Genomic DNA, 25,887 nt, shown 5'->3' with positions numbered 1-25,887 from the left:
GATAACTGTGTGGAGAACGGATCAAGAGATGCATTGCGGATGCAAGAATAAAGCTGGGGGTGTGCGGTCCTACTTGAGGTGAGGCAGAGCCTAGTCTGAGGTCCTGGGTTACACTCCAACCCTGGATTTTATTTCTTATCTGCAGTACTAAGGATTATGTCTAGGCCCCTCACATACGGCAGGCACGCACTCTGCTACTAAGCTACAGCCTCAGCCTCTTTGAAAAGTTTTCTTTTTTTATTTAGGTTTTTCTTCTTTTTTTCTTTTTGTTGAGAGAGGGTCTCACTATTTAGCCCAGGATGGCCTTGAACTCTTGACCCTCTCACTTCTGTCTCCCAAGTGCTGGGATTACAATCCATTCTACCAGGCCTGGCCACTCTCCTGGAGTGAGGGCCCAAACAACTGAGTGTTGGGCAGAACCAGGCCAACCTGAGAGGGTCAAGCAGAGGTGTTCAGGGACTTTGTCTCACTGTGTACATCCCGTGACCACAGAGCTGAGTCAGGATGGTCGGAGCAGGTGGGCGGAGAGCCATTTCCTACCCCATCTGTTGAGCCCATCTCCTTTAAGGGGGCAGTAGTGCAGGCCACACTCCAGCACACTGGCCCTCCAAGGGTTCTGTCCCCAGCAGAGCTCCAGCCTCAGACGGATGTCTTGCAGTGACCTGACCCCAGGGGGCCTCTCAGGCTTTGGGCTGGCAGCTTTTGGGGTCTTCAGGCTTCTCTGTAGGAGGTGTTGAGGTCAGGGAGGCGTCCAGGGCTTGTCTCCGGATAAGCTCTGAATAGAGCCCGCCTTTTTTAAGGAGTTCTTCGTGGGTCCCAGCCTGGAGACAGAAGGAGGGTCATTTCAACAGAGCTAACTCAGAGTCCCTATTGACTTCCATCAACTGTGAGGCTCACAGCCACTTAAGCTCATGACCCTTCTAGGGACACTTGACAACTCTGTGCTCACTGTAAAGGAACTACCTTGGGGAAAGCTTTACCAGCCAATGCTACCTTCTGTTCAGTTGACATTGAGAGGTCTGATTACTTTTGTCTCTCATTCGGCTGTGGCTGTGGGATACACTTGTGTGCTCTGATTCTGCCTGACCTCTCTCACAAGTCTGAGACAGCCTCTCTGCAGCTTAGCCTCTGGGTAGCCAGCTGTGCCTCAGTCTCTTTACCAACATACACATCCCCTGGTCCGGGAGCCTGTAGTTCAGCTTTCCCAGAGGGTAGTGGCCTGGGTTTATTCAAGGATAGGAAGACCTTGGTCTGTTGGGGTTTTGTTCCCAGAACATGACCTCAAGCACCTGGAAGCAGGCCAGGTGCTCACACAGCTTAGCTGTGCCACCCGAGCCACTGCCCGTTCCTAGTCCAACTGACCTCACAGACTTGGCCATTGGCCATGACAATGATGGAGTGGGCTGCACGAACAGTACTAAGCCGGTGGGCAATGACCAACACGGTGCGGCCAGCACTGGCCCGGTCCAGGGCCTCCTGTACCACCCTCTCGGATTCTGCATCTAGCGCACTGGTGGCCTCGTCGAGGATCAGCACTGTGGGCTGCTTGATGAGGGCACGTGCGATGGCTAGGCGCTGCTTCTGGCCACCAGACAACGTTGTGCCCCGCTCACCTAGGGAAAGAGGGGACAGGACAGGGGTCTAAGGTGATCCTTAGCCCCACACTGGAGGCAGTGGGCAACGGATCCTGGGTACTTAGGAGCTTCCACCAGGCTCCTGTCAGGACCCCACGTTCACAGTGCTGTGTTTATACTTGTCAGTCTGAATGCTCCAGCATGAAAGTGCACCCCAAACACCAATGTCTTGCATACGCCTCCCTTCCTAGGTGCGTCTCTTGAGATGAGCTCCCACCAACAAGCATCTTCTGGATTCTGGCCTTGGCTGCAGTAAGACTCCTTGGAACCCAAGCATGGGCTGCACAGCACACAGATGCTAACCACAGCGGGCAACCCTGGGAGGGACTGCCAAGTGATGGCAGGGTCACAGCTCAATAAGGGGAGCAGTCTTGGGAAGCCCCAATAACAAGGGGCACACCAGAATTGAAGGAGAAAGGAAGGGCCGAATAGAGATGACAAGGTCCCCCCCGCCCCCATCAGAACAGCACAGAGCCCTGAGCATGTGAACACAGCTGTGTTAGGACCTGGAGGGATCGCTAGAGATGGGCACAGCCTGAAAGGTCCACGTCAGTCAGCAGAGTAGTCCCAGAGATGACAGAAGAGCTGTGGTGATGAACATCTACGACTTAGGTTGTCCCAGGCATGAGCTAGTGTGACATTGTATGGTCCAGCACCCTGAAGACAGAAAAGGCCTGCACACAACCCCAGCTGTTGTGCTGAGGGGATGCCACTGAAGGGCAAGGAAACCAGAAGAACACAGAAAATTCTGAGAGGGGTCCTATTTCTTGTCCTGGGCTGTGGTAGGTTTAAGTGCACAAGCCCTTTGTGCCTGTGGCCTGGGTCTCCCATTTCCATTTGCTATTATAATCTCTGTCTCCTCTCAGAGCCCTGTCTAGTCTGTAAGGCCTGAGCCACATGGCTCAGGTTCTTCTGTCTCCATAAAGCCATCTTTGTCCCCTCGACCATGGTCTGGCTTTCCTGGCTTGACTGTCTCCTAGCTGTCTCTCGACACGCTGAGGTGCTCCATGTCAACAGAACCATGGCTCCTGAGTGTCAACACTGCCCTACTGACCCAGCACCATCAAGGGACCCACCAACCACAGTGCTGTAGCCATCGGGGAAGCTGCTGATGAACTCGTGGGCATTGGCTTCTCGTGCAGCTTTGTACACCTCTTCATCAGAAGCATCCAGCTTCCCAAATCGGATATTCTCCATGATGGTTGTTGCAAATAGGACTGGCTCCTGCAAGGTTGAGTGGCATGGGGACACAGAGATGATATCTACAGGTTATACTCTAAGCTAGCCTCAAAACTTGGGGACTGCCATGTGCACCAGGGTCTTACTTTACAGGACCATGATTGCAGGGCAGGTCTCAAGTTCATAGCCAGATGCTAATCATGTGAGGGCAGGGTGGCTCATTAATGGGAAACAGAGCCCCCCCCCCCTGCCCCTCAACACACAGAGAGGACACAGACTACCTCACCAAAGGTGATGATGGACGGCCCTATGGTAATAGGAGGTCATGTGAGTTTTGGCCTTTCCTGCGTGTGGCTATTGGCCGCCTTAGAACCACAGCTCTGGGATCTTAAGACTGCCACCCATAGGAGCAGTGTCTATGCTCTGGAGTACAAGGACAAAGCTGCAGAAGGAGAGGGACATACTGGATCCAGAGGAGGCCTAGGAACCATGAAGAGCACAGACGTCCTCAGAGGACAGGGAGATGAGCGGGGAAGAGAGAAAGGGGCCCCAGTCTTGCTGTTGAGACCCTGTTCAGCTCCACCCCTCACCTGGCTGATGAAACCTATGACCTGGCCCCGGAGCCAGGAGGGGTTGAGAGTCCGCAGGTCACGCCCATCCAGCGTCACCGAGCCAGCTTCAGGGTCATAGAAGCGTTCCAGCAGGGAGGCAACTGTGGTCTTTCCTGGAGGGAGGGGGAGTTGTGGAGAACCTCCTAGCAAAGACAGACCCTTGTTGTACTGGAGGGTGCCCATCCCAGGTAGGAGCAGGAACCACGGAGGGCTTGCCACCAGCCCTGCTCCAAGTGGTTACCAAACAATGCGAACCAGAGGATGAAAGTCGTGAGCTTCCTCTTACCTCCCCCAGACTGGCCCACAAGAGCCACAATCTTGCCAGAGGGCAGCTTCAGGGTGAAGTCCTTGAGCACATTGAAGCCAGGTCTGCAGGGGTAGCTGGGGGTGGCCAAGAGAGCCCCAGTCAGACCAGCTTCCTAGCCTTTACTGCCCTAAGGTTCTTCACAGGGCCTTGCTCACAGGAAGCTTTCAGTTAAATGCCAACTGATTTCCCCTCATTCTCAGCCTACCCACCAATGCTGACCTGAAGGTGACATTTTGGAAGGTGATGGAACCACGAAGGTCCTTGCTGGGGATGCAGTAACCCCCGGTCAATGGGATGACAGGGCTCAGGGCCATGTATTCGAAGACTCGGGCTCCCGCACTCAGCCCACGCACCACCTGCAGAAGGAATCTAGTTTGTGGTTGAGATAAAAACCAGGGCTCCCAGGGAAGGGGGCTTCTGTTACCAGACAGGGCTGTAGTGTGTCCAGACCCCTCATAGTAGGGTGGAGCCAGACTATGGTCTTGGGATTCAAAACCTTGTTCTTTGTTCTACCTCTGCCCACCCCCAATCATAGGCAATATTTACAGCAGCCACAGCAACAGCCACACACACACACACACACACACACACACACACACACCCCTACCTCACACCTCTCTAGTGATGGATGGGGACTCTAACCCAGACTTGGGGCAATCTCACTTACCTGACCAAACAGGACAGAGAGGCTGGCCATAGACCTGCCAGAGGAGAGTGAGAAGAGGTATTAACAAGAGTCAGAGAGAAGGGACGGCTATGTTGGGGAGGCAGCGGCAGGGCTCACATGTAGATGGCCCTGGGACTGTGACACCAGATCACTGAGCTTCTGTTCCCCCTTCAGTTAACAGTTGCCTGCTGCCAGAGTCAGGATCTGGAGAGGCCCCAGGCAGCAGTGGCTGATGGGTAAGTGACTAGGACTCAGTGGTATGTCCACATGCTTCCCGGGCCTTCAGGAAACAGGGTGAAGATGGCCCACCAGAGGGCTTTAACTAAACAGGGATAAGGATGGGTTCACAGTGGGAGGTCAGACCTAACACTAGACTCTGGAGAAGCAAGGACTTAAATTCAGATGGAAAAAAACGTTAAGCCCTTTCAGAAGAAAAATAGAGACAGGGGACTAAAAGGGGAAGCCCTGGGGAGCCCCCAAAGTAAATTTCCTGACAAAGATTTTACTGTGGGCTTGCCCTAAAAGTGGGTATGTGTAGGTGATGCCATGTGTTTATCTGTCTAGACAGTGGGTCACCTCCCTTGTCTTGGCAGGGCTGGGGCTGGTCGCCTGCTGAGAGCTAAGAAAGATGAGTCAACCAACAGCCTTAGTCATGGTCCCCAGTGGGTTAGCCAACCTACGGGTATATGCCTCTGAGTGCAACGGGCCCTTTCAGAGAAGAGGAAAGACTGCCATCCCACAAGCTATGGACTAAGTTCACCCTTCGGGTGCTGGGTAAGTACCCCAAAACCCTCAAGGAAAGAGTTATGGCAGGCTTTGGGCAATAGGCACTTGCCAGGAGTGGGTAGGCTGTGGAGGGAGGAGCTGAGTGGGTGAGTTATCTGTGGGTGTGACCAGCTCACAGGAAACCAGGAATCCATTAGAGCCTAGCAAAGGGGCCAACCACAACTGAAATCCAAAGCACACACGACTCACGGGAGTGCTCTGACCTTGCTCTGAGAGCTGGTACAATGGGCCAGCCATGCACTGTGATGAAGTAAGCCGGCTTGGGCAGATGCCCGACCTGGGGACCATCCAAAGGAACACTCAGTTGGAGCTGTGATGCCCTGCTCATCCCTCCCCTTGGACCTCAGCCTTGACACATGGGCCCTTGGATACACAGCAAGAGGCAGAGAGAAACACAGCAGCTTCTTCCTAAGGAGGCCAATTCCTCCAGTTGGCTGGTGATGGGGACCTGGCCAGGGGCCTGAGACAGCGAAGGCTACTCTCTGGGCTGCCCTGCAGTCTAAGCATAGTACTCTTTAGGGCTGAACAGTGCAGCAGGCAGGGAAGAACATGAAGGTGGGAGGCATGTGCCCAGGGAGTAGAGAGCCAAATTGTTCATCCCAGTCCTCAGGACTGGAGTCCACGCTGACCTGGGAATTAGGTCAGCACAAGGAATGCAAGGTAGCAGAAGGGACATGGTAGCCTCTACCTCTTTTGCAATCAGAGCACCTAGATAGCAAAGGCAGGGAGGAACAGCTGCTGGGCCAGAGGACAGATAAGGCTTCTGAGACCAGAGGATCTGATGGTCTTTGATGTGGAGCAGAAATGGAAGCAAAGGCAGTGCCCATGCAGCTGGGACCCGGTGAGGTCTGCTCTGTAGTCCTCTGGCTATCGTGCAGACAAGACTGTTCTACAATCTCCAGGTTGGCCTTATGCCACACTAGACAACAGCAACAAGATACTAGGTCTTTCTCTAAGAACTGTGGAGTCACAGCAATGGCAAGATAGGACTCTGGGCAGGGACAGTGCACCACTATGATGAGGAGTGTCACCTTTGTAGGGAAGGACCAATTTGAGAAGGGGGAGAGCACTCCTGACGTGGTTGGTACTAATAAGTCTTTGCTCTTTATGTATTATAGCAACTCACTCTTTAGTTGTTTACCATAACATATATTTATGGTTTTTTGTTTTTAAAGTTTGCTATGTCTAGGGAAAGCAAGGTAGAAACAACAGTAGGAAGTGCTTGGGTTTCACTGGGGCCTGCCGGGGCAGCCCGCTGAGACAGCCCACTGAGGCTGCCTTATGGCCAAGGTGACAGATGAGCTCCAGGTTGCTGCATGGGGTGGATGGGGCTCAGCTAGGCAGGGAAAGGAAAGTTACACAAGCAGCACCTGGGGGCAGGGGTCTTCATCTCATCTTCGGAAAGCTCTGAGGCCAGGGCAGCCCTGAAAAAGCCTGTTCAGGAAGGTATCCATAGGGTATTCAGTGCTGATACATGCACGCCACACAACATGAAGGGCCGCCCCAAAGCACTGTGCTGGGTGAAGCCTGCCAGGCACCAAGGGAAGAACAATGCATGACTACTTCTGTGTGGTGTTTCGTATGCTCAGAGTCACAGGACGCAGGAAGTGGAAGGGGGTGCAGAGCTGGGGAGGAATGGGGAGCTAATGTTTAAAAGTCTCACTTTTGTAAGAAGACAAGGCTCTGGTGATGGGTGTCGTGGTGGCTGAGAACACTGAGCTGTGTGTAACACTACCAAAGTGTGCACTTAAGAACGGCCAGGCAATAACATTTCCACTGTCTGTTTCACCACAATTAATTTTTATTTTTTGAAAGCTTCTCAGGGACACTTGAGAGCTGCCTGGAAGCTAATGGTGCTTACTGCATCCCTGAGTGGAAGCGCAGTGGAGCCTTAGAAGGCTCTTGTGGAAGTGTTGGAGGCTCCCCCTGTTGTGTCCCCCTGGGGGACCAGGGTTAGTGCTAGGCAGCAGCTCCTCCCCCAAGTACACTGGCATCCCTGTTCTAGGAAGCAGGGTTCTGGAAGGATGGCAGGGTGGGGTGAGGGTAGAGGGAACTCTCCTGAGAGATGACAGTGGTCCCCACTTACCTCTGTACTGTCTGGGAAGCCACCAGGAAGGACATGAGGTCTCCCCCTTTCAGCTGCTGTCCAGCCACAAGGGAGCCCCCAATGAACAGGGTGCCCAAGACCATACCTACAAGGAAAGGGGCCAGGCAGTGAGGCAGGAAGTAGCAAGGGATGAAGACTGAGTCCTGAGTCTTACCCCTGTACTGCCACCAGTTGACTCTCAGCCCTCAACTCCACATTTGCGAAACAAGATGGGCAGGCCAGGTATAGTGATATAGGCCTGTAACAATTACTTAGGAGGCTGAGGCAAGAGAACCACAAGTTCAAGGCAGCCTGGGATACAGAAAAAGTCTGACGTCAGTCTAGGTAACTTATTGAGGCTCTATATAAAAATCAAAGGACCGGGACGATGGCTCAGCGGTTAAGAGCACACACTGCTTACGCTGAGGACCCGAGTTCAGTTCCCAGAAGCCACATCTGGCAGCTCACAACTGCCTGTAATTCCCACTCTGGGGCCGCTGTAGGTACCTGCACTCACATTCACATACCCACATACACATGCACACATAAATGAAAACGTAAAGGGCTGGAGAAACAGAAAGGTTCCTAACACTGAGGTGCACAGCACACTCCTTAAGGGTGCCTTGCAGCACTCTCCACGAGCTAAGGGATGACGTCACTTAATATCCCACAGGAGCCAGAAGCTGCGGCATCTCACAAATGCAGGCCCTCAATGTCAGGAGCACCTGGGCAAGTGACGGCTGTCTGTTGCCTCTCTTTGCTCCCACCTAGCCCATGCCCACGTCCCCTCCCAGGCAAGCCTTGCTCACTCACAGTTGAAAGCGATGTTGGAGAGCCCTTGGAACAAGGCGATGCCCCTGCCCAGTTCTTCTGCTTTACAGCAGCATGACTCGAGTTCTGCTTGATAGCGTCTGGGAAGAGAGGCTGGGCTGGGCACTCGGGAGGCAGCTGGCTGTGGGCCAGGGCAGGGGAGGGGTGAGATGGATGGGCCCACTCTATGCTCTGCTTTCCCGGGACTTACTCCTCCTCCCTCTTCTCCATCGCGAAGGCCCGCACAGTCCGAACATTGCCAAGGGCCTCATCTGCTACACCTGTCGCCCTGGCAATCTGCATGGAGACAGGGAAATAGGAAGTAGTTGTAGACAGGAAGAGGTAGGAGGAAGGGCAAGGAGAATGGGTGAGAGATGCTAGGAAGAACCAAGGGAGACAAGTCAAGAATCCCAGTACCGGGCTGGTGAGATGGCTCAGTGGGTAAGAGCACCCGACTACTCTTCCAAAGGTCCGAGGTTCAAATCCCAGCAACCACATGGTGGCTCACAACCATCCGTAACGAGATCTGGCGCCCTCTTCTGGAGTGTCTGAAGACAGCTGCAATGTGCTTACATATAAAAAAAAAAAAGTACCTGCTCCTGACACTGGCGAGACAGCTTTCGGAGGCCTGAGCCCATCAGGGTGCCCACTCCCATGAGGGCGGGTGTGACAACAGCCAGCATCAGGGTAAGGCGAGGGGACAGCATAGACAGGGACACCAGGCTACCAATCACCTGGGTGCAGCTGCGCAGTCCCTGAGTAGTGAAAGGAGGGCAGGATGTTAGAGCATCGGCACCAGATGATGAGTATTCTGCTGAGGGTAGGCTGGCCACAGCTCTGCACTTATGAGGCCTAGGCCAGCAGTGTGAGCCCTGAAGGTCAAGGGGCAGTTATGGGTTATCAAATGAACCCCTTTCTTGGCCAGCCAGGACCTAATTATCAATTTCAAAAGGGATGGGTGAGAATGTCCATAGGCCATACCCTTTTTATTTAAACAAATCCACTGTTTCTGTTTCAGACATGCTGGACTGCACAGAAATACACTGACTACCATGGGCCAGTGTCCTGCCCACCGGACCAGGTGAAGGAGGGGCACACAGGACAGACTATCAGTATGCAGTAGAGTCACGCATGAGTTTGACGCCAGCTGGGGATGGGCACCAAGGGGTCATGCTGGGTCAGATGAGCTTGCTTCTGCCAGGATCACTCACTGTGAGGATAACTGCCTCACAATGGCTTTCTGGGGAGGCAAGGTTTCAGAGCATGGAACAGCAGCCTGTCCTGACTCTTGAGTTCTCTCTCACGCTTTCCTCACACAGAGCTGGGCAGGGGCATTGCCTTGTTTCAAGGCAATGTTAGGATGTCAGGGCTGGGGCAGGCAATTCTGGCCTGCTGCGTCTGCACAGGGGCCTGACCCACTGACCTGGGAGATGACAAGCTTGAAGGATGACTTGAATTCTTGCACATCAGTAGTCAAGCGACTCACTAGCTGCCCTGTCTTTTTGGCATCAAAGAAAGCAATGTCTTGCCTGGCAGGAAGACATGATGGTAGCAGGTGAAGGAAGAGGAGATGGCACTTCAGGATTTGTCCCACCTAGACCTCCTGGTTTACCCCAGTCTACCCTGGTCCCACCCACTACAGCTGCTAGTACCGGAGCAGGGAGCTGAAAAGGGCTTTCCGCATGTCCATGGCCATGCGCTCACCAATGTGGGACAGCAGCACTAGGTATCCAAAGGTCAGCAGTCCCTGGAAGAGAGGCCTGGCATTTAGCAACACCATCAGAAGGCTGCTGTGAGCCCCAGGCCCTGCTACCCGGCTATACCTGAACACCGTACAGTAGGAGCAGCTGGACGCTGAGCTTACGGGACTCAGACACGAAACTCCCGATGTGGTCCCTCGTGTACTTGGCGACAATCTCCACCAGCTGGCCCAGGAGCAAGGGAATCTGCACATTCACTAGTGCCGCACCTAAGGCCAGCTGGAACAGGACAGAGGGAAGAGAGACCTGGAGAGGAGGCTGTATCCATCCCCTCCCCTGCTCTGGCTTTTCCTCTCCCCCTACTCAGCCTTGCCTTGTCCACACCATGGCCATCCATGTCACAAAAGTGCCTCCTTGAGAGCTGAAGTCCAGACCTCCAGCCCCTGAGTCCTCATAGCCTACAGACTCAGCCCCTTGCACAGGTTGTCCCGATGCCCCAGGGTCATTGCCGCAAGGCAGGAATGCTATCCTAGGCCCTTCCTGGCTTGAACACGGAGGAGCAGGGAAAGCCTCACCACAATGGCTGCCCCCAAGGCCAGCAGGTGGGGGTGAAGGAAATGCCAGAAGAGCTTCCAGTTAAAGCGCAGCTCTGGGGCACGTGTGGGCTGGGCAGGAGGGGACTCTTTGGCCTCACATAGTGCTATAAGGCAGAGGCGTGGATGCTGCCACAGGGCTGCAGGGACCACCAAGGTCCCCCCAACCCAACACCAGGCAGAGGGGCTCCGGTGGGAAGCTGGTGGAGCTCGAGGGAGGTGAGCCCGGAGCTGTGCACGGAGCTGGGCTACAGTCCGAAGGAGGTGTGAGCTGAGCCGGTCATCTGAGGACCTGCAGGTAGAAAAAGGCCTTGACAGCTGTGGGCCTGGCTGTCCTTCCAATTACTAACACCTGCCCACATACCCACCCCCACCCCCACCCCCCCACCGGCTCTGGCTGAGTTTTCTGGAACAGCATTTTATCTGCAGCCTCTCCACGGATGCTTTGCTTTGCTTTGCTTTTGAGATAAAATCTTTCAATATTCCCCAGCCTGGCCTTCAACTTTTGCTCTCAAGTGATCCTCCTGGCTCAGCCTCCTGAGTAGCTATGACTTCAGGTATGTGCTACCTCACCCAAAATGAACACCTTAGCACATTCTTTTTTTTTTTTTTTTAAGATTTATTTATTTATTATATATGAGTATACCTTAGCTGTCTTCAGACACATCAGAAAAAAGGAATCAGATCTCATTACAGATGGTTATGAGCCACCATGTGGTTGCTGGGATCTGAACTCAGGACCTCTGGAAGAGCACTCAGTGCTCTTAACCCCTGAGCCATCTCTCCAGCCCCACCTTAGCACATTCTTAAGCAATGCTGATCTGTGTAAGACCCCTGCTCACATGTAGAGCAGCTGGGGAATGTTCTGCTATCAGAGTACAATCCTAAGAGCCTTTGCCTCTAGTACTTTTGTCCAGGCCGTATCAGCCACCCAGGCCCCTATGTAGCCTCCAGCCACCCAGTCAATGCAGGTCTCCAGCCTGCCAGACAGGACACCTGGAGCGGCAGATGGGGGTGGGGTGGGGGTGTGTGTGTGGCCAGGCCTCCTTTACAGGGACAGACCAAGAAGGATTTCTAGAGGAAGGCTCAGAGAGAATCTTGGGGGGTGAGCTTTCTTCTCTGTGCCTACCCCTGCATATGTGCAAGGTCATCAACGTGACCTGGCAATAGAGTAAATGGTCCATAGCTCTTGACCCTGAGGGATGCCCTTATTCTCACTTGGTAAGGAGAAGAATTGAGTGAGAGATGGTATAATTTGTTCCCAGGAATGAGGTGGGCAAGAGGGCTGTATGTTCCTCTCTTATTCAGCAATGAGACAGAAAACAGAAACAAAAACACAAAGGACTGATTTCTGTCATCCTTCAGGTCCCGTATGTATAAAATGGAAACGTAGATTCAGCTGCTTTTTTGTTTTTTTAAAGTATAGAACAGAGTTTATTCAGGTCATGGGGAGGGGAGGCAAGAGGGTAGTAGAGGTAGAGAAAGGCAGAGAGAGGGAGAGAGTAGAGAAATAAAGGCCAGCCATGGCCATGACCACGTGGAGAGAGGCAGAAGGGAAGGGGGTGGGGAAGAAGAGCCCAAGAGGGCAAGAGAGAAACAAGAGGGCAAGAGGATTCAGCTGCTTACAACACCTGTGAACCCACTGTGTCACAGACTATGGACTGACCAAATCAGACAGAGTAACCTCCTTCCCCTACGGCCATGCTGGGTGGGGAAGCACAGAGCTCAGGGTGTGTACTGCTGGGTTTGACCATAGCATCAGAAAAGTTCACACTGGAGATGGTGGGCAGGTGGGGCAGTGAGAGAAGACCTTCAGCAACAAGGTGGCTTTGCCAGGGTGCATGGGAGGCAGAGGAAACAGCTGCCTTGGAAGGATAGCATCCGAGCCTCCACAAAGCTCCTGGATGCAAGAAGGCCACCTTCTCAGGAGGGGTTTAGGGATATCTGCAGTTTTTAGGATAAGGTGTAATAAAGTCAGATTTGCATTTTAGAGGTCATAATACGGAAGGGCCAGGGGGGAAGGACAGGACAGTTTGGAGCAGAAGTTATCTGGCTAAAAGTACACAGACGAATGTTCAAAATAGACGAATAGATGAGGAAAGACTTAGAAGAAAAGGAGACTGTAAGCGGGGGTGGTGGTGCATTCCTGAAATCCCAGCACTTGGGAGGCTGACACTGGAAGATTTCAAGTTCAAAGCCAGCCTGTAATACAAAGTGAGACCTCATTGCAGACTAAAATAAAATAGGGGCTGGAGAGCTGGCTGCGCAGTCAAAGGCATGCACTTCTCTTGTAGACGACCTGAGATTGATTCCAGCATATTCGTCAGGAAATTCACAACTGTGAATACACAGCCTGTGACTACAGCTTCAGGGGACCGAACCCCTCTGGTGTCCTCTGACACCTGCACTCATGTGCAGATTAACAGATACCTAGTGTTCCTTCCCCACCCCTCGCCCCCCACTATGCCTTATGTCTATCTAGCCTCAGTTTAAGATAAAACTCACTCTTTTTTCTTCCTGTACTACTGTCCAAATTTTCCAGTAGTCTTACTGAGGGGGCAGAGGCATATTTTATACTCTAGAATTTAGGGAGCTCTGGGATATGAGATATCTATTGAGCAGATGTTTGTTAAGCTGTGTATGCCCTTGTTAGGTATGCAGTAAGGCTGACCACTGCAATTTTTGCAAACATACAGATTTACTGTCAATGAGATGGTGCACTGCACTTAGTACAACCCAGAACCATGTGCGTGTGTGAATGCCAAAGTTAAAAGGTTTCATAAGATATGTCCCTTAATTCTGAAATGGATATTCTGATAGTTTGTTATATTCCTTTCAAAATGACCCTGATCTGCTAAATTTGTTTCATGAACTGAAATGAACACAGTCATTTATCTGGTCTCACCTTGTGTCTCTTTATGGTCCAAATATTACCAATGCCCTCACTCTTTCTAAAGACTGTTTTCAGACATTAATAATTTATCATGGCTACTTTCTAGCTTCTCTCAGCTCCTCCAAACCAAGAAGCTATGGGGATTGTCAACAACTGGTGGAAGACTTCCCAGCACCAGTTCCCATGCTTGCCCTCCTCCCTCCATCAGGCAGGTGGGCTTGCCTCATAGTTACCTACCTTTGGCAACCTTTCCCTCATAGTTACCTACTCTTGGTAGCCTTCCCCTGGACCTGTCAGGGAAACAGTTGCTTCTTGTAGAATATTTACAGTTAAATTCTAGGTTCTGGGTAGAGGGCACTCCTATAATCCCAGCACTCAGGAGGCAGAGGCAGGTGGATCTCTGTGAGTTCAAGGTCAGACTGGTCTACATAGAGAGCTCCAGGCCAGCCACAGCTACATAGTGAAACTCTGTTTTCAAAAAGTTAAAACAGGGCTGGGAAGATGGTTCAGCAGTTAAGAGCTAAGAGCTCTGACTGCTTTTCTAGAAGTCCTGAGTTCAATTCCCAGCAACCGCATGGTGGCTCATGGCTATCTGTAATAAGACCTGATGCCCTCTTCTAGAGTGTCTGAAGACAGCTACAATGTACTCACATATATTAAATAAATAAATCTTAAAACAAAAACAAAAACAAAACTAAAAACAATGAGCTGGAGAGATGGCTCAGTGGTTAAGAACACTGCCTGTTCTTCCAGAGGACCAGGGTTCAATTCCCAGCATCCACATGGCAGTTCACAACTGTCTGTAACTCCTGTTTCAGGGTATCTGACACCCTTATACAGACATACGTGCAGGCAAAACACCACTGTACATAAAAAATAAATTACTAGAAGAAAAAGAGAAAAATTAGACTTTGGTCTCTTCTATGCTTTCAACCCATTATTCTCTCTGGATCAATGTAGGTTTGGCTTTTTTGTTTTTGCTTTTTTAATTTTACCAAGAATGGATCAGTTTGTTTGTTTTTTTCCCACGATAGGTACTAGGAATCGAATCTATGGTTCATGTTTGACAAAAAACAAACAAACAAACAAACAAACAAACAAAAGCCTACCACTGAGCCATGTCTCCAGCTCTCCTTCTACTCTTTATTTTTAAAATATAGTAATTTTATTTATTTATTTATTTGTGTGTGTGTGTGGGGGGGGGTGTGCGCATCCATGCCTGAGCACTCCACAGTGAGTGGAGATCAAAGGACAGTTTACAAGAACTGGTTCTCTCCTGTGGGTCCCAGGGGTTACAAACTCAGGGGGTCACGTTGGTGGCACCCACTGGGTCATATGAATGACCCTTTTACTCTTTATTTTTTATTTATTTTATTTTTTTATTTTTTTGGTTTTTCGAGACAGGGTTTCTCTGTGTAGCCCTGGCTGTCCTGGCACTCACTTTGTAGACCAGGCTGGCCTCGAACTCAGAAATTCGCCTGCCTCTGCCTCCCGAGTGCTGGGATTAAAGGCGTGCGCCACCACGCCTGGCTACTCTTTATTTTGACACAGGATCTTACAAAGTTTTCCAGGTGGGCCTTGAACTTAGAATGTATAGAATACATTCGACTGTATACTGGATTTAGACTCACCTTCCTGAGTAAAGGGTACTAGGCCGGGTTCAGATTAACTCGGTTCCTGGCGATACATCTAGCTCTAAGAATCAATTCCCTATTTGTTTTGTTCCCTCAGAACTCACTATGTAGTCCGTGCTGGCTTCAAATTCCTAGCAACTCTCGGGCTTCAACGTGGATGCTGTTGAGATTTCACTATATAGTTGGGCTGACCTGGAGCTCTCTATAGACCAGCCTGGCCTTGAATTCACAGTAGATTCTAGCTAGGAACTACTTTAAATTTTTTTAAATGTACGTATGTGTTTATCTATTTAGTGGGTTTGGAATAGTGGAAGTAAGAGGATAATTATAATTTGCCGAAACTGCATATCTCCTACCATGAGTTTTCAAGTAGAATCCACGTCTTCAGGCTTGGTAGCAAGTGCCTTTAACTGCTAAATCATCTCGCCAGCTCAGGTATCGCTTTTGATTATTTAAAACGATTTCAGCTAATCCTGAAGCACTATCAATAGTGAATGTCTATGGACATCAATTACAGATCTCCAGGTGAATTACCATAGAGCGAATGCGAGCTGTGAGTGGCGCCCCTTAGTGGGCAGTGGTGACTGGGTGTGGCCAGCGCCCTGGAGTTGGCTGAGTCCTGACCGCAAGTGGATACAGACCTGCGGAGCCTCCTGCTGGCACCACACAGCATCATGAATAATTGAGGCCAATTCCCTGGACAGTGACATTCCACACCCTCCGAGATAGCCTACATCTCCCAGCAAGCCCCGCGCGAGCCCGGAACTACATCTCCCGGCGGGCCGTCCGCGATGTCGGACGGTGGTCAATGGCCCACACTCCAAGTTGCTCTTGTTTTTTTACCTGGCGGCAGAGAACGTCTGGAAGCGCAGGGATTGTAGCGACCATCCTGGAACTGGGCCACCCCGGATTCCGGCCCGAAATAAGTGCACCAACATGTTGAGGCAATAAGATACGGGCAGCCAGCAACGGCAATCTCACACTTATCCTACCGAGGGTTCCATGTTCGCTATGGCCCCATCCCGACAACCCCTTCCCATCTCAGCGGTGATTGGAGAAAAGACACATCAGTCTTGCTGCAAGCTGTGATTGGATAAAATGTTGGCTGTAGGCGGGACCGAACAGAATCAGCTCTAGCTATTTGCTCAGTGGCCTGAAGTCAGGTGCTGGTCAGAGGTTGTGCGACGTTCATTCTCACATTGGAGGACGTCCTGGCGCTTCTGACCTTGAGCCGTTTCTCTAGAGTTGTTCCAGACAATCTCTATGCTCCTTGGCATCACAGGAAGTGATGGTTTCGTGAGAAGGAATAAGTGAAAACAGACCTGAGAGTTAAAAAAAGAAACTACACACAGACACACACACCTCAACCCAAACCAAACAAAAACATACATGAACGTAACTTGCCACCACTTGAGTCTCTAAACTCCCTATGTGATCCTGCTACTCACAGTTATCGTGAATTATTAGTATGTAGGTCATGAAGTTAATCAAAGTGCAACTTAAGAGCTAACCTTTAGGTTCCTTCTTCATTTGGGTCTGAATCACTGGGCTAAAGTTCCAGCTCAAAAGTGAATAGCTCTTGCAGCAGTTTGGCTAAGCTTATTCTTGCTATAATTGTCTCCCAAAGTACCCCCAAGACCTGCTACATAGCTCTGACTAGCCTGAGACTCTCTTTATAGCCCAGGCTTGTCTTGAACTCGCCATCCTTCCTTCTCAGTGTTGGGATTAGAGGCTTGAGTCACTATGCCTTCTGTGTAATTTTTTTTTTTTTTTAAACTGCCTCCTCCACTGGGCTGTGGTTTCTGGTGGGAGTGGCTCTGATTCATACCCGTTCCCCTCCACGCGAGAAAGGCACGTTATTGTTCATTGTCCACCAGGGGGCGCTGTTTCCAGCTCACATTTGCTCTTTGGTAACCCATCTGGACATTTAAACGTTGTTATGTTACTAGTATCATTGTCATTTATTGGTGATGCTTCCGGGATTCAATTTTTCTTGAGCCGAGGGTCGCAAAGGCATGCTCTGGAATGAGTAGAGTGAAACTAGACAGAGCAATGAGCCAGAATTTGCTTGAGTTTGGGGCTGAGGAGATAAGGATGTGTGTAGAGGTAGTCTTAAACAAGTATATACTATATGTGAGTAATGTCAGAGGGAGGTACCAGCTAAAGCCACACTTAACCTCTCTCTCTCTCTCTAGAGGTCTCAGAAAGATCATGGGAATTTCTTGCCACCGGGGTACCCCCCCCCCACTTCCTTGGGATTCCATTTTGCCACAAAGCATAGCTTTGCGCCTTACCTAGACACAAAAGCATGGGAGCCATGAACTCTTGTTATATAAGAAAATCAGGCAGTCTGGGCTAAACTTGTGGGATGTTCCATGGATGTCCTCCACGCTCCTCCAGGAAATGCGCTAGGAAGCACTGTTTTCCTCTCCGCCTCTGAGATACTGGCTTGATCGCTGGAGGCCTTGACACGTGCTCCATAAGTCAATATCTCAGGCATGGGCTTCAGTAGGGCACTTGGTGACTCATGACCTTGGGAATGGCGTTGGGCAAGCCATCAGACCAGCCACCTGGGCCTCCTCCTCCCGGGTGAGGCAACAACAAAGAACTCAACTGAGCCAGTCCATCCCCACACACCCAAAATTATCCTCTCAAGGCCCCTGCCTTCCTGCGCTGACGCGTCTCAGGAGGCCCCGACACCAGGTCAGGACATGGAGGAGGGTACATCAGGGTTCAAGAGGATAAGGAAGATACAGTGGAACTCTCAAGGAACCAGCCTTTTTTCCTTAAGCTCCAATCCAGGATGGCTAGTACTCCCTCCTTTTACTCTTTGTTTTCTCCTGGCTAACCACAAAGTCTGCCCTCTTTCATTCAGAGAAAGAAAATATACAGCTATTTTTTTTTTTTTAAAGATAGGGTCAGATGTTGCCCAGAACAGCTTCAGTCTCCTGATACCACTGCTCTGTCTCCTCCTAAGTGCTGGGAAATCTGAATGCACCTCCTGTTTGGGCATGTGGCCTTAAATCATTCTCTACTGACTGGTGCCCACAGGTGTGAAGGGATGGGAGTGCAACTGTAGGGACGAGAGCTTCACTATTCTGTCTGCACACGCTAGAGCCCTCGATAGGATTTTGCTCTCTGTGCATATACTTTTTGTTGCAGCTGCCCTGTCTTTGTCACTTGTGCCCTTGAGGACTGAAAGCAGAGATCATAGGTGTCTCTTCTAATCCCAATGGCTCTTGAGCTCCTGCCTCCCAAACTGGTGTCCGTCCCTGGCATGGGGCTTGGGCCCCAGGTTGCCCTGCAAGGAGTGTGAGTGATCACACAGGTGGCTGAGGGCTGGCATGCCTGAGGCCTGCCCAGCCTGAGTCACCTAGTGCTGTTGTTGTCCTGCTCCGTGTTGAAGTCTCCGCTCAGCTTCACTGACCTCTGTGGAAACAACAGCAGTCCAGTCCCTTCAACCTCTCAAGAGAAGCTGCGGCCTGATGGTGAGACGAACGGGGTGGGGGGGGAGCAGGAGGCAGCGGGGGCGGTGGGGAGACTTGGGGCCCAGCTCAGTGCCTCTGCTCCCTATGGCACTGCCACTGCCTGCTTCTCCGTGCCGGGGAATTGGGGGAGGGAGGATCTCTGTCTTCTCTCTGTCCCCTGCCCCTCGCACAAGAAGCTGCTCCTCTTCAGGGTTCCCTCTGGCCTCCGGGTCTCCCTGCCTGGTGATTCAGGAGGCAGGGGCTTCTCAGCCTCCACACAATGCCTTACCCACCCCGGCCACACCCTCAACGCAGGCCCATCCCACAATGATACACACCTCTGCTTCCCCCTCGTGGGGGTCCCACTCCACCCCACCCCTGGCCTCGGCCACTCCCCCTCCCTCCTGCCCGCGCCCCCAGGACCATCCTGGGCTGCGGATGGGCCCTCTGATCCCTGAGCAGGACTATGAACGGCTAGAGGACTGTGACCCTGAGGGGTCTCAAGACTCCCCCATCCATGGGGAGGACCACCAACCCTTGCTTCATGTACCCGAAGGACTCCGCGGTGAGTGTGTGGGTATATGGAAGGTTGGGTGGGTTAGGGGGTCGAGGCAGGTTTGGGTTTGATAGAGAAATTAATCACAAATGGGACAATGCCAAGTCCTGACACTGTTTCTCTGTGCCCAGGTTCCTGGCATCACATCCAGAACCTGGACAGTTTTTTCACCAAGATATCCTTTGTGCCCAGCATGCAGAGGGACATGGTGGTGGGGGGGGGACTGTGGAGCAGGGAAGAGTGGGAGAAGTTTCTACAGGAAGAGTCCGTAGGCTTAGGCAAATTTCTTGACAAACTTGCCACATCTACAGCTATCATCAGCGGAATGGCTTTGCCTGTATCCTGCTGGAGGATGTCTTCCAGTTGGGGTGAGAAGCCAGTCCTGTCCCTAAGCTCTGCTCTCTCTTCTTGATTTTAGTATTTATTCTACTTTATTGATTTTTTGATCCAGGGTCTCATGTATCCTAGGCTAGACTTGAATTCCTGTTCCTCCTGCCTCTACTTCCTATGTGCTAGAATTACAGGCACAGTACTGTACCCAGTTTACGTGGTGCTGGAGATGAAATCCGGGGCTTTATATGCTAGGCAGACTCTGTCAACTGAGCCATGCCCCAGCTCTTCTTTTCAGTTTTAGGCTTGGTTGGGGCTCTGAAGGGTCAGGGGGCCAAATAGAGCTGCAGCCTGTCCGGTGACTGGGCTAGGAGTCTGTCCGTCCCTCATGCCCCTAGCCTGAGCAGACCTCTCCTGCATCCTCTCCTCAGACAGTTCATTTTCATTGTCACCTTCACAACCTTCCTCCTTCGCTGTGTGGATTACAATGTTCTTTTCAACAACCAACCAAAGAACCATACAAGATCTGGACCATTGCACAGCAAAGTGACCTTGTCAGATGCCGTTCTACCCTCGGCCCAGTGTGCAGAGAAGTAAGTGTCAATCTAGTGGCTGCCTCTGGAGTAAGGTCACAAAACGATAGGAAGAAAGGGACCTCCCCACACTGCCTCTTGGCCTAGATCAATTCTCGGTGTTTAAAAACATACCCCAAGTTGGCTGGGAGTCTCAGAGAGCCTTGAATTACAAGTCACATTCCTACCTTACTAGAAATTAATGGTGAGGACAACTGTTTATTTTTGGTGCTGGGGAGCAAACCTAGGGCTTCTGGCATGCTGGGCAAGCACAGTACTACTCAGCCACATTCCTAGCCTTGGGGACAACTTTAAAAGTTAGGAATGCACAAGTGCAGGCTACATGGGCTGTCGGGATGATGTGACATAGCCCACTGTACACCCATGGAAGACTGAGAATACAAACAGCAAAGGGCATGAATGTCGTTTGAGAAGTGTGAACTTTGTGGGCATTTCTCAAGGGCTCACTGAGGACCCCTCCTCAGCCCTTCTGTGATCGTTTCCTTTCTGTGGGTTTCCCACCTTTATGTTACCCTCCCTGTCCAACCTCTTGCAGGATCCACGACAGTGCCCTGTTGGTCTTCCTCCTAGTCCTGGCTGCTGGCTTCTGGCTGTTCCAGCTGCTTCGCTCGGTCTGCAACCTCTTCAGCTACTGGGACATCCAGGTGTTTTACAGGGAGGCCCTGCACATTCCCCCAGTAAGCCTGCTGTGACATTATGGGCACTGGACAGGGCCATACAGATGGAAAGACCCACTGAGAGGAACAGAAAGATGGAAGCTGAATGATACCTGCCCAGGGCCTGGAGTACTGTCAGGAGGCAGGTTCAGGCACTTAGCAAGCTTGGATCTGACCTGTGTGAAGCATCCTTCACTCGATGGGTCATGACAGTGACTTACAGTCACATGTGGGTGGTAAAAACAATGGCTGTTTATAGGAAGGGCTGTCACTGGCTTTCTAGATCAGGAGGCATCCTGATTGGTTGAGGAAGGTCAGGCCAGGGTGAAGGAAGGGCTACCCAAGCCTCTGGGCAGGAAGTGAGAAAAACCTGGATGCCTGCAGGCAGTGGAGCTGGGCTTGCTTGCTGGAAATAGAGCCTTCTAGGGCACTTGGAATGAAAGCCACTTTCTTGGCCTCTTCATTATCCCCTGGTCATGTTCCTTCTAGCTTTGTCCCTAAGATTTTGTTAGGATATTGGTCCCCATATCTTCCTTTCCCTTGGATGTTCTGAGCCATTAGAGTAGGGAGGCACCAGGCACAGCCAGTGCTGGGGCAATGGGGCCCATCCTTCGCCTTCCTCTTTTTTTTTTTTTTTTTTTTTTCGAGACAGGGTTTCTCTGTGTAGCCCTGGCTGTCCTGGAACTCACTTTGTAGACCAGGCTGGCCTTGAACTCAGAAATCCACCTGCCTCTGCCTCCCGAATGCTGGGATCAAAGGTGTGTGCTACCACACCGGGTCCTCCAGCAGAAGGGAAGATGCTGGGGGGGGGGGGGGGAGCTGTGGAGGCTGGTCCTGAGGAAATAACTGGACTGGGGAGACTGGGCTAAAGTGAGGCTTGCAGCTCACATGGGTCTCTCCAAATGAAGTATGGGAGCATTCTGTCCCCACAGACACATACAGGCATGGTTGTGTGAAAGCTAATCAAGTGATTGTACGAAGTGGCCTTGAGGTGGGGGTGAGCACTGTCGCCGTTCTTAAGTTTGCTCAGGCAGAAAGCAGCGATATAGATATCTCATTCTTTTATATGTGGGGCTGAAGGGGGCTCAAAAAAGGAAGCCAGGTCCCAGTCACTGAAGTTCACTTAAGAGTTGTCAGCAGGAAGTGATGAGCAGAATAATTGAGAAGGGGCGAAAGAACCGAGAAGCGCTGTGCTTCTGTTAGCAGAAGGTCTAGAAGAAGGCACGACCTAATGATGGGGAGGCAGGCCACCAGGGCTGGGGTTCGCAGGCAGCTCAGCGAGTCGTGGAGGTTGTGCGTCTCTGTGGAGGGGGAGGGATACTGGTCCCTAGGCTTCCCTGTTCCCTCTCAGGAGGAGCTCAGCTCGGTACCCTGGGCCGAGGTGCAGTCTCGCCTCCTGGAACTGCAGAGGAGCGGTGGGCTGTGCGTGCAGCCGCGGCCGCTGACGGAACTGGACGTCCACCACCGCATCCTGCGCTACACCAACTACCTGGTAGCGTTGGCCAACAAGGGTCTGCTGCCTGCCCGCTGCCCGCTGCCCTGGGGGAGCAGCGCCGCCTTCCTCAGCCGCGGCCTGGCGCTCAACGTGGACTTGCTGCTCTTCCGCGGTCCCTTCTCACTCTTCCGCGGGGGCTGGGAGCTTCCCGAAGCCTACAAGCGCAGCGACCTCCGGGGCGTCCTGGCCACCCGCTGGCGGCGCACGGTGCTGCTGCTGGCCGCCGTGAACTTGGCCCTGAGCCCGCTGGTGCTGGCCTGGCAGGTATTGCACGCCTTCTACAGCCACGTGGAGCTGCTGCGGCGCGAGCCCGGCGCCTTCGGGGCGCGCCGCTGGTCCCGCCTGGCCCGCCTGCAGCTTCGCCACTTTAACGAGCTGCCACACGAGCTGCGTGCACGCCTGGGCCGCGCCTACCGGCCCGCCGCCGCCTTCCTGCGTGCAGCGGAGCCCCCCGCTCCCCTGCGCGCGCTGCTGGCCCGCCAGCTGGTCTTCTTCTCGGGAGCTCTCTTTGCCGCGCTGCTAGTGCTCACCATCTACGATGAGGATGTGTTGGCCGTGGAGCATGTGCTCACTACCATGACGGCGCTCGGGGTCACAGCCACTGTGGCCAGGTTAGATGGCACATATCTGGGAGGAGATATTGGTGTGTGCCCCTTCTCTGACCTTTCCCTTAGCAAACCTTAGCTGTCACCATCCGTGCGCTTCTGCCCTGCGTCCCACCTGTTGGTCCTCCTAACCACATTTCTCACCCCACAGGTCCTTCATTCCAGAAGAGCAATGCCAGGGGCGTTCCTCCCAGCTTCTGCTGCAGGCAGCCCTGGCACACATGCATTACCTCCCAGAGGAGCCTGGTGCAGCGGGTGCTCGGGCCAGCTCTTACTGGCAGATGGCGCAGCTGCTTCAGTACCGAGCAGTGAGTACCGGAGCCTGCAGGGAGCTATGGAATAGGCTCTATACAAATGATTAGTCTGGGAGAAGTTGTGGGTCACATGGGCAGGGTGGGAGTGTGTGTGTCCATGAGGCGGCTTCGGAATGAGTGGATGGAATCTTCAGACCTTAGAGAGTGTTCCTGGAGGCTCTGGACCCTGATCACTTGTAGGTCCCCATTGCAGCCTTCATCTGGAACACGGGTCCTTTGTATGAGCTCTGCTCAGCCTCACCCCTGCTTCCTCAGGTCTCCCTCCTGGAAGAGCTCCTGTCTCCACTCCTGACCCCATTGTTTCTGCTCTTCTGGTTCCGCCCCCGTGCTCTGGAGATTATTGACTTTTTTCATCACTTCACTGTGGATGTGGCTGGTGTAGGGGACATCTGTTCTTTTGCATTAATGGATATAAAGCGCCACGGGCATCCTCAGGTTAGAGCTCTTCTCTGACCTTAAGAAGTTGTATTGGACGGGCATTTGCTTGCTTCACTAAAGCTTGTCAGGTTTATAGAGCCCTTTGCTGGTACATTATTTTTTAAAAAGTTGATAAATGGGAGCAAAGACTACCCCCCCCACCCCCCGCCACATGAGGGCTAGGTGGTGGATTAATGGAGTGTAGGCTTGTCTTGTCTTAGGAACTAGGACTGCACAGGGGAGCAAACATTCAAAGCTAGCTGTATCCCAGACCAAATGCCTATGCATTGCTCCATTGCCCTGCTCCTGGATAGTCTTTAAAGAGTTCCCATCGCAGCCTTCATCTATGGGGCAGTATTTTTCATCCTGCCTAGCTGAGTCTTGGTGTCCCTAATACCAGAAGGACTCCCTTCCTTGCAGTGGCTTTCAGAGGGACAGACAGAGGCCTCACTCTCTCAGCGTGCAGAGGATGGAAAGACCGAACTCTCCTTAATGCGGTTCTCCCTGGCACACCCACAATGGCAGCCACCAGGGCACAGCTCTAAGTTCCTTGGACACCTTCGGGGCCGGGTACAACAAGATGCAGCTGCCTGGGGTGCTCCCTCGACCCGGAGTCCCCCCACCCCAGGAGTGCTCAGTGACTGTACATCCCCTCTGGTAAGTCCCACGCCTGCCTACCCTTTGTTCTTGCCACCCTCCATCTCTCCCTGGCATTCCTAACTTTATGTGTTACCCTGGCAGCCAGGCTCAACCTATCATATCTCTGTCCCTCCTTTGGACTCTCCCCTTATCCCTTTCTCCACCCTTTGGTTCTCTTTCGTTCAGCCAGAAGCCTTCCTTGCCAACCTCTTGGTAAATCCCCGCCCACCCCAGAGGGACCTGAGTCCCACAGCCCCCTGCCCTGCTGCAGCCACAGCCAGCCTCCTTGCCTCTATTTCACGGATGGTCCAGGACCCCAGGTGAGAGGTGGAGGCCTGAGATGCAGGGGAGTCTGGATTGGTGGTGATTCTCTGGGAGAGGGTACTAGGGTACTGAGGGGACTTGGAAGGTGAGGTGAAGCCTGGACTGCCTTCCTCTGTGAGAGGGCTGACTCTTAACTGGGTACATCTTGTTTTAGCTGTGTGTCCCCAGGAGGCACGGGGGGCCAGAAGCTGACCCAGCTCCCAGAGCTTGCCTCTGCTGAGATGAGCCTCCACGCTATTTACCTACATCAGGTGTGTAGAAGGACTATGGGAAGAAGGCGAATGAAGTGAATGCTGGGAATGGGGCAGAATCCAAAAGGTTCTTACTGGGAACTGTGAGTTCTCTGTTCCTAGTGGAGGAGCTAGGCCTTGCTTCCTGCCCCCTCATATGAGGGAGTCCCTGGTCCTCATCCTCCTTCTTTCACCATCTAGCTTCATCAACAGCAGCAGCAAGAACTATGGGGAGAGGCTTCAGCTTCCTCCCCATCCAGGCCCTGGTCCAGCCCTTCACAGCCAGGCTCACCTGATGAGGAGAAGCCATCTTGGTCAAGTGATGGTGAGGAGTATAGGGGATGGGAGCAAGATCCTGGGGTTTCTTGTGCATCATGACACGCTCACCCAGTGACATTTATCTCCAGGCTCCAGTCCTGCTTCTAGCCCAAGACAACAGTGGGGCACCCAGAGGGCCCAAAATCTGTTCCCAAAGGGGTTTCAGGAGACCACAGACACCCAGAAGGAGCCCCTAACAGGTTCCTTGCACTGACTGAGGATATCTCAGGTTGGTATTGCCCACATGGGGGTTAAGCAGGCAAGGATAAGGAAACTAGCTTGGGGCCAGTTTTGGTGGGGCAGAGATACTAGTTAGATCTGGGGTGGTAGGGCAGTCTCTAGGTGCCTGGAATGCTTGCTGACAGTCCTTTCCTCTTACAGGTTCTGGCTTTTCCAGCTGCAGGAAATTTGATGGGTGGCATGGAAGGACACTTGAAGCCATCTTCTGAGCTCCATTCCTATTCCTGATGACAGGCCCAGGATATTTTAGTTGGCCATATCTGGGAGTCAAAGAGGGGCTTGCCCAGAGAACAGTGAAAAAGTAGGAGATGATTGTGAGCTGAGGTAGCCTACAGATGGGCCCCACAAGTGAGGATAAGAGAACACTAGCCTGGCTGGTTGTGGAGCAGTTGCCTGGGAAGGATCCCAGTGGCCTCAAGGTGGGGCCGGGGCCCAGGCATGGTTCAACTCAGTGTTAGGGAAGTTGTTCCTGTCGACCTCCCCTTTGAGTTCCTGTGGGACTAGGGGTGGGGAATATGGAGACGGGTGAGTGGAAAAACCAGAGAGGGCTGCTGGTTTTGGACGTCAGCACTGCTGTGATAGCAGGAGGAAGTGGGTGGGACTCCTCATCCTGGACGAAACAAGCAGCAGAAATTGCTCATGGTTGAGCTGCACATCTTTGCCATGGGAATGTCTGGCACGCCCCACTCTTGGAAGCTGAGGGCTGCACCTGTTCACTCAAGCGCAGAACTGTCTGTCCCTGGTTAGAAACTTTTTTTGCAGAGTACTGGGTTACAGAGAGGTGTCTGGGACTCACTGTCAAA

The 25,887-nt window shown here is 52.3% G+C and overlaps 2 protein-coding genes across 2 annotated transcripts; one reads left to right on the top strand and one right to left on the bottom strand.

Annotated features, from left to right (window-relative positions):
* Positions 1-218: 218 nt before the first annotated feature.
* Positions 219-15,950, bottom strand: Abcb8 (ATP binding cassette subfamily B member 8). Its single transcript, XM_021162635.3, has 16 exons — positions 15,744-15,950; positions 10,356-10,665; positions 9,904-10,059; positions 9,733-9,827; positions 9,504-9,609; positions 8,674-8,835; positions 8,292-8,377; positions 8,084-8,181; positions 7,271-7,376; positions 4,399-4,432; positions 3,951-4,087; positions 3,711-3,805; positions 3,404-3,537; positions 2,711-2,858; positions 1,363-1,613; positions 219-821 (listed from the first exon to the last, which is right to left on the bottom strand). Exons 1-16 carry the CDS (start codon positions 15,836-15,838, stop codon positions 681-683), a joined length of 2,154 nt encoding a protein of 717 aa, XP_021018294.1. The 5' UTR covers positions 15,839-15,950; the 3' UTR covers positions 219-680.
* Positions 15,951-18,385: 2,435 nt separating this feature from the next.
* Atg9b (autophagy related 9B) lies at positions 18,386-25,786 on the top strand. Its single transcript, XM_021162556.2, has 14 exons — positions 18,386-18,932; positions 19,055-19,098; positions 19,227-19,291; positions 19,685-19,846; positions 20,382-20,523; positions 21,854-22,608; positions 22,754-22,910; positions 23,172-23,351; positions 23,754-23,990; positions 24,159-24,292; positions 24,451-24,547; positions 24,728-24,851; positions 24,934-25,073; positions 25,226-25,786. Exons 1-13 carry the CDS (start codon positions 18,386-18,388, stop codon positions 25,056-25,058), a joined length of 2,769 nt encoding a protein of 922 aa, XP_021018215.1. The 3' UTR covers positions 25,059-25,073; positions 25,226-25,786.
* The last annotated feature ends 101 nt before the right edge of the window (positions 25,787-25,887 follow it).

The sequence above is a fragment of the Mus caroli genome, unplaced genomic scaffold (assembly GCF_978045245.1).
Source record: "Mus caroli unplaced genomic scaffold, Mus_caroli_1 scaffold_4, whole genome shotgun sequence".
Taxonomy (NCBI): Eukaryota; Metazoa; Chordata; class Mammalia; order Rodentia; family Muridae; genus Mus; species Mus caroli.
This window is presented reverse-complemented; position numbering and strand designations above follow the sequence as displayed.

What these genes read in the sequence shown, in the direction of transcription:
- Abcb8 (XM_021162635.3), bottom strand. Translation starts at nt 15,838, where the DNA reads ATGTTGGTGCACTTATTTCGGGCCGGAATCCGGGGTGGCCCAGTTCCA. An exon ending in CAGACGTTCTCTGCCGCCAG is followed by an intron (nt 10,666 to 15,743) that starts GTAAAAAAACAA and finishes TTCTACCTGCAG; the next exon opens with GTCCTCAGATGACCGGCTCA. An exon ending in TGGCTACAGCACTGTGGTTG is followed by an intron (nt 1,614 to 2,710) that starts GTGGGTCCCTTG and finishes CTCTTTCCCTAG; the next exon opens with GTGAGCGGGGCACAACGTTG.
- Atg9b (XM_021162556.2), top strand. Translation starts at nt 18,386, where the DNA reads ATGGTGAGACGAACGGGGTGGGGGGGGAGCAGGAGGCAGCGGGGGCGG. An exon ending in AGCGCCACGGGCATCCTCAG is followed by an intron (nt 23,352 to 23,753) that starts GTTAGAGCTCTT and finishes CCTTCCTTGCAG; the next exon opens with TGGCTTTCAGAGGGACAGAC. An exon ending in GTGACTGTACATCCCCTCTG is followed by an intron (nt 23,991 to 24,158) that starts GTAAGTCCCACG and finishes TCTTTCGTTCAG; the next exon opens with CCAGAAGCCTTCCTTGCCAA.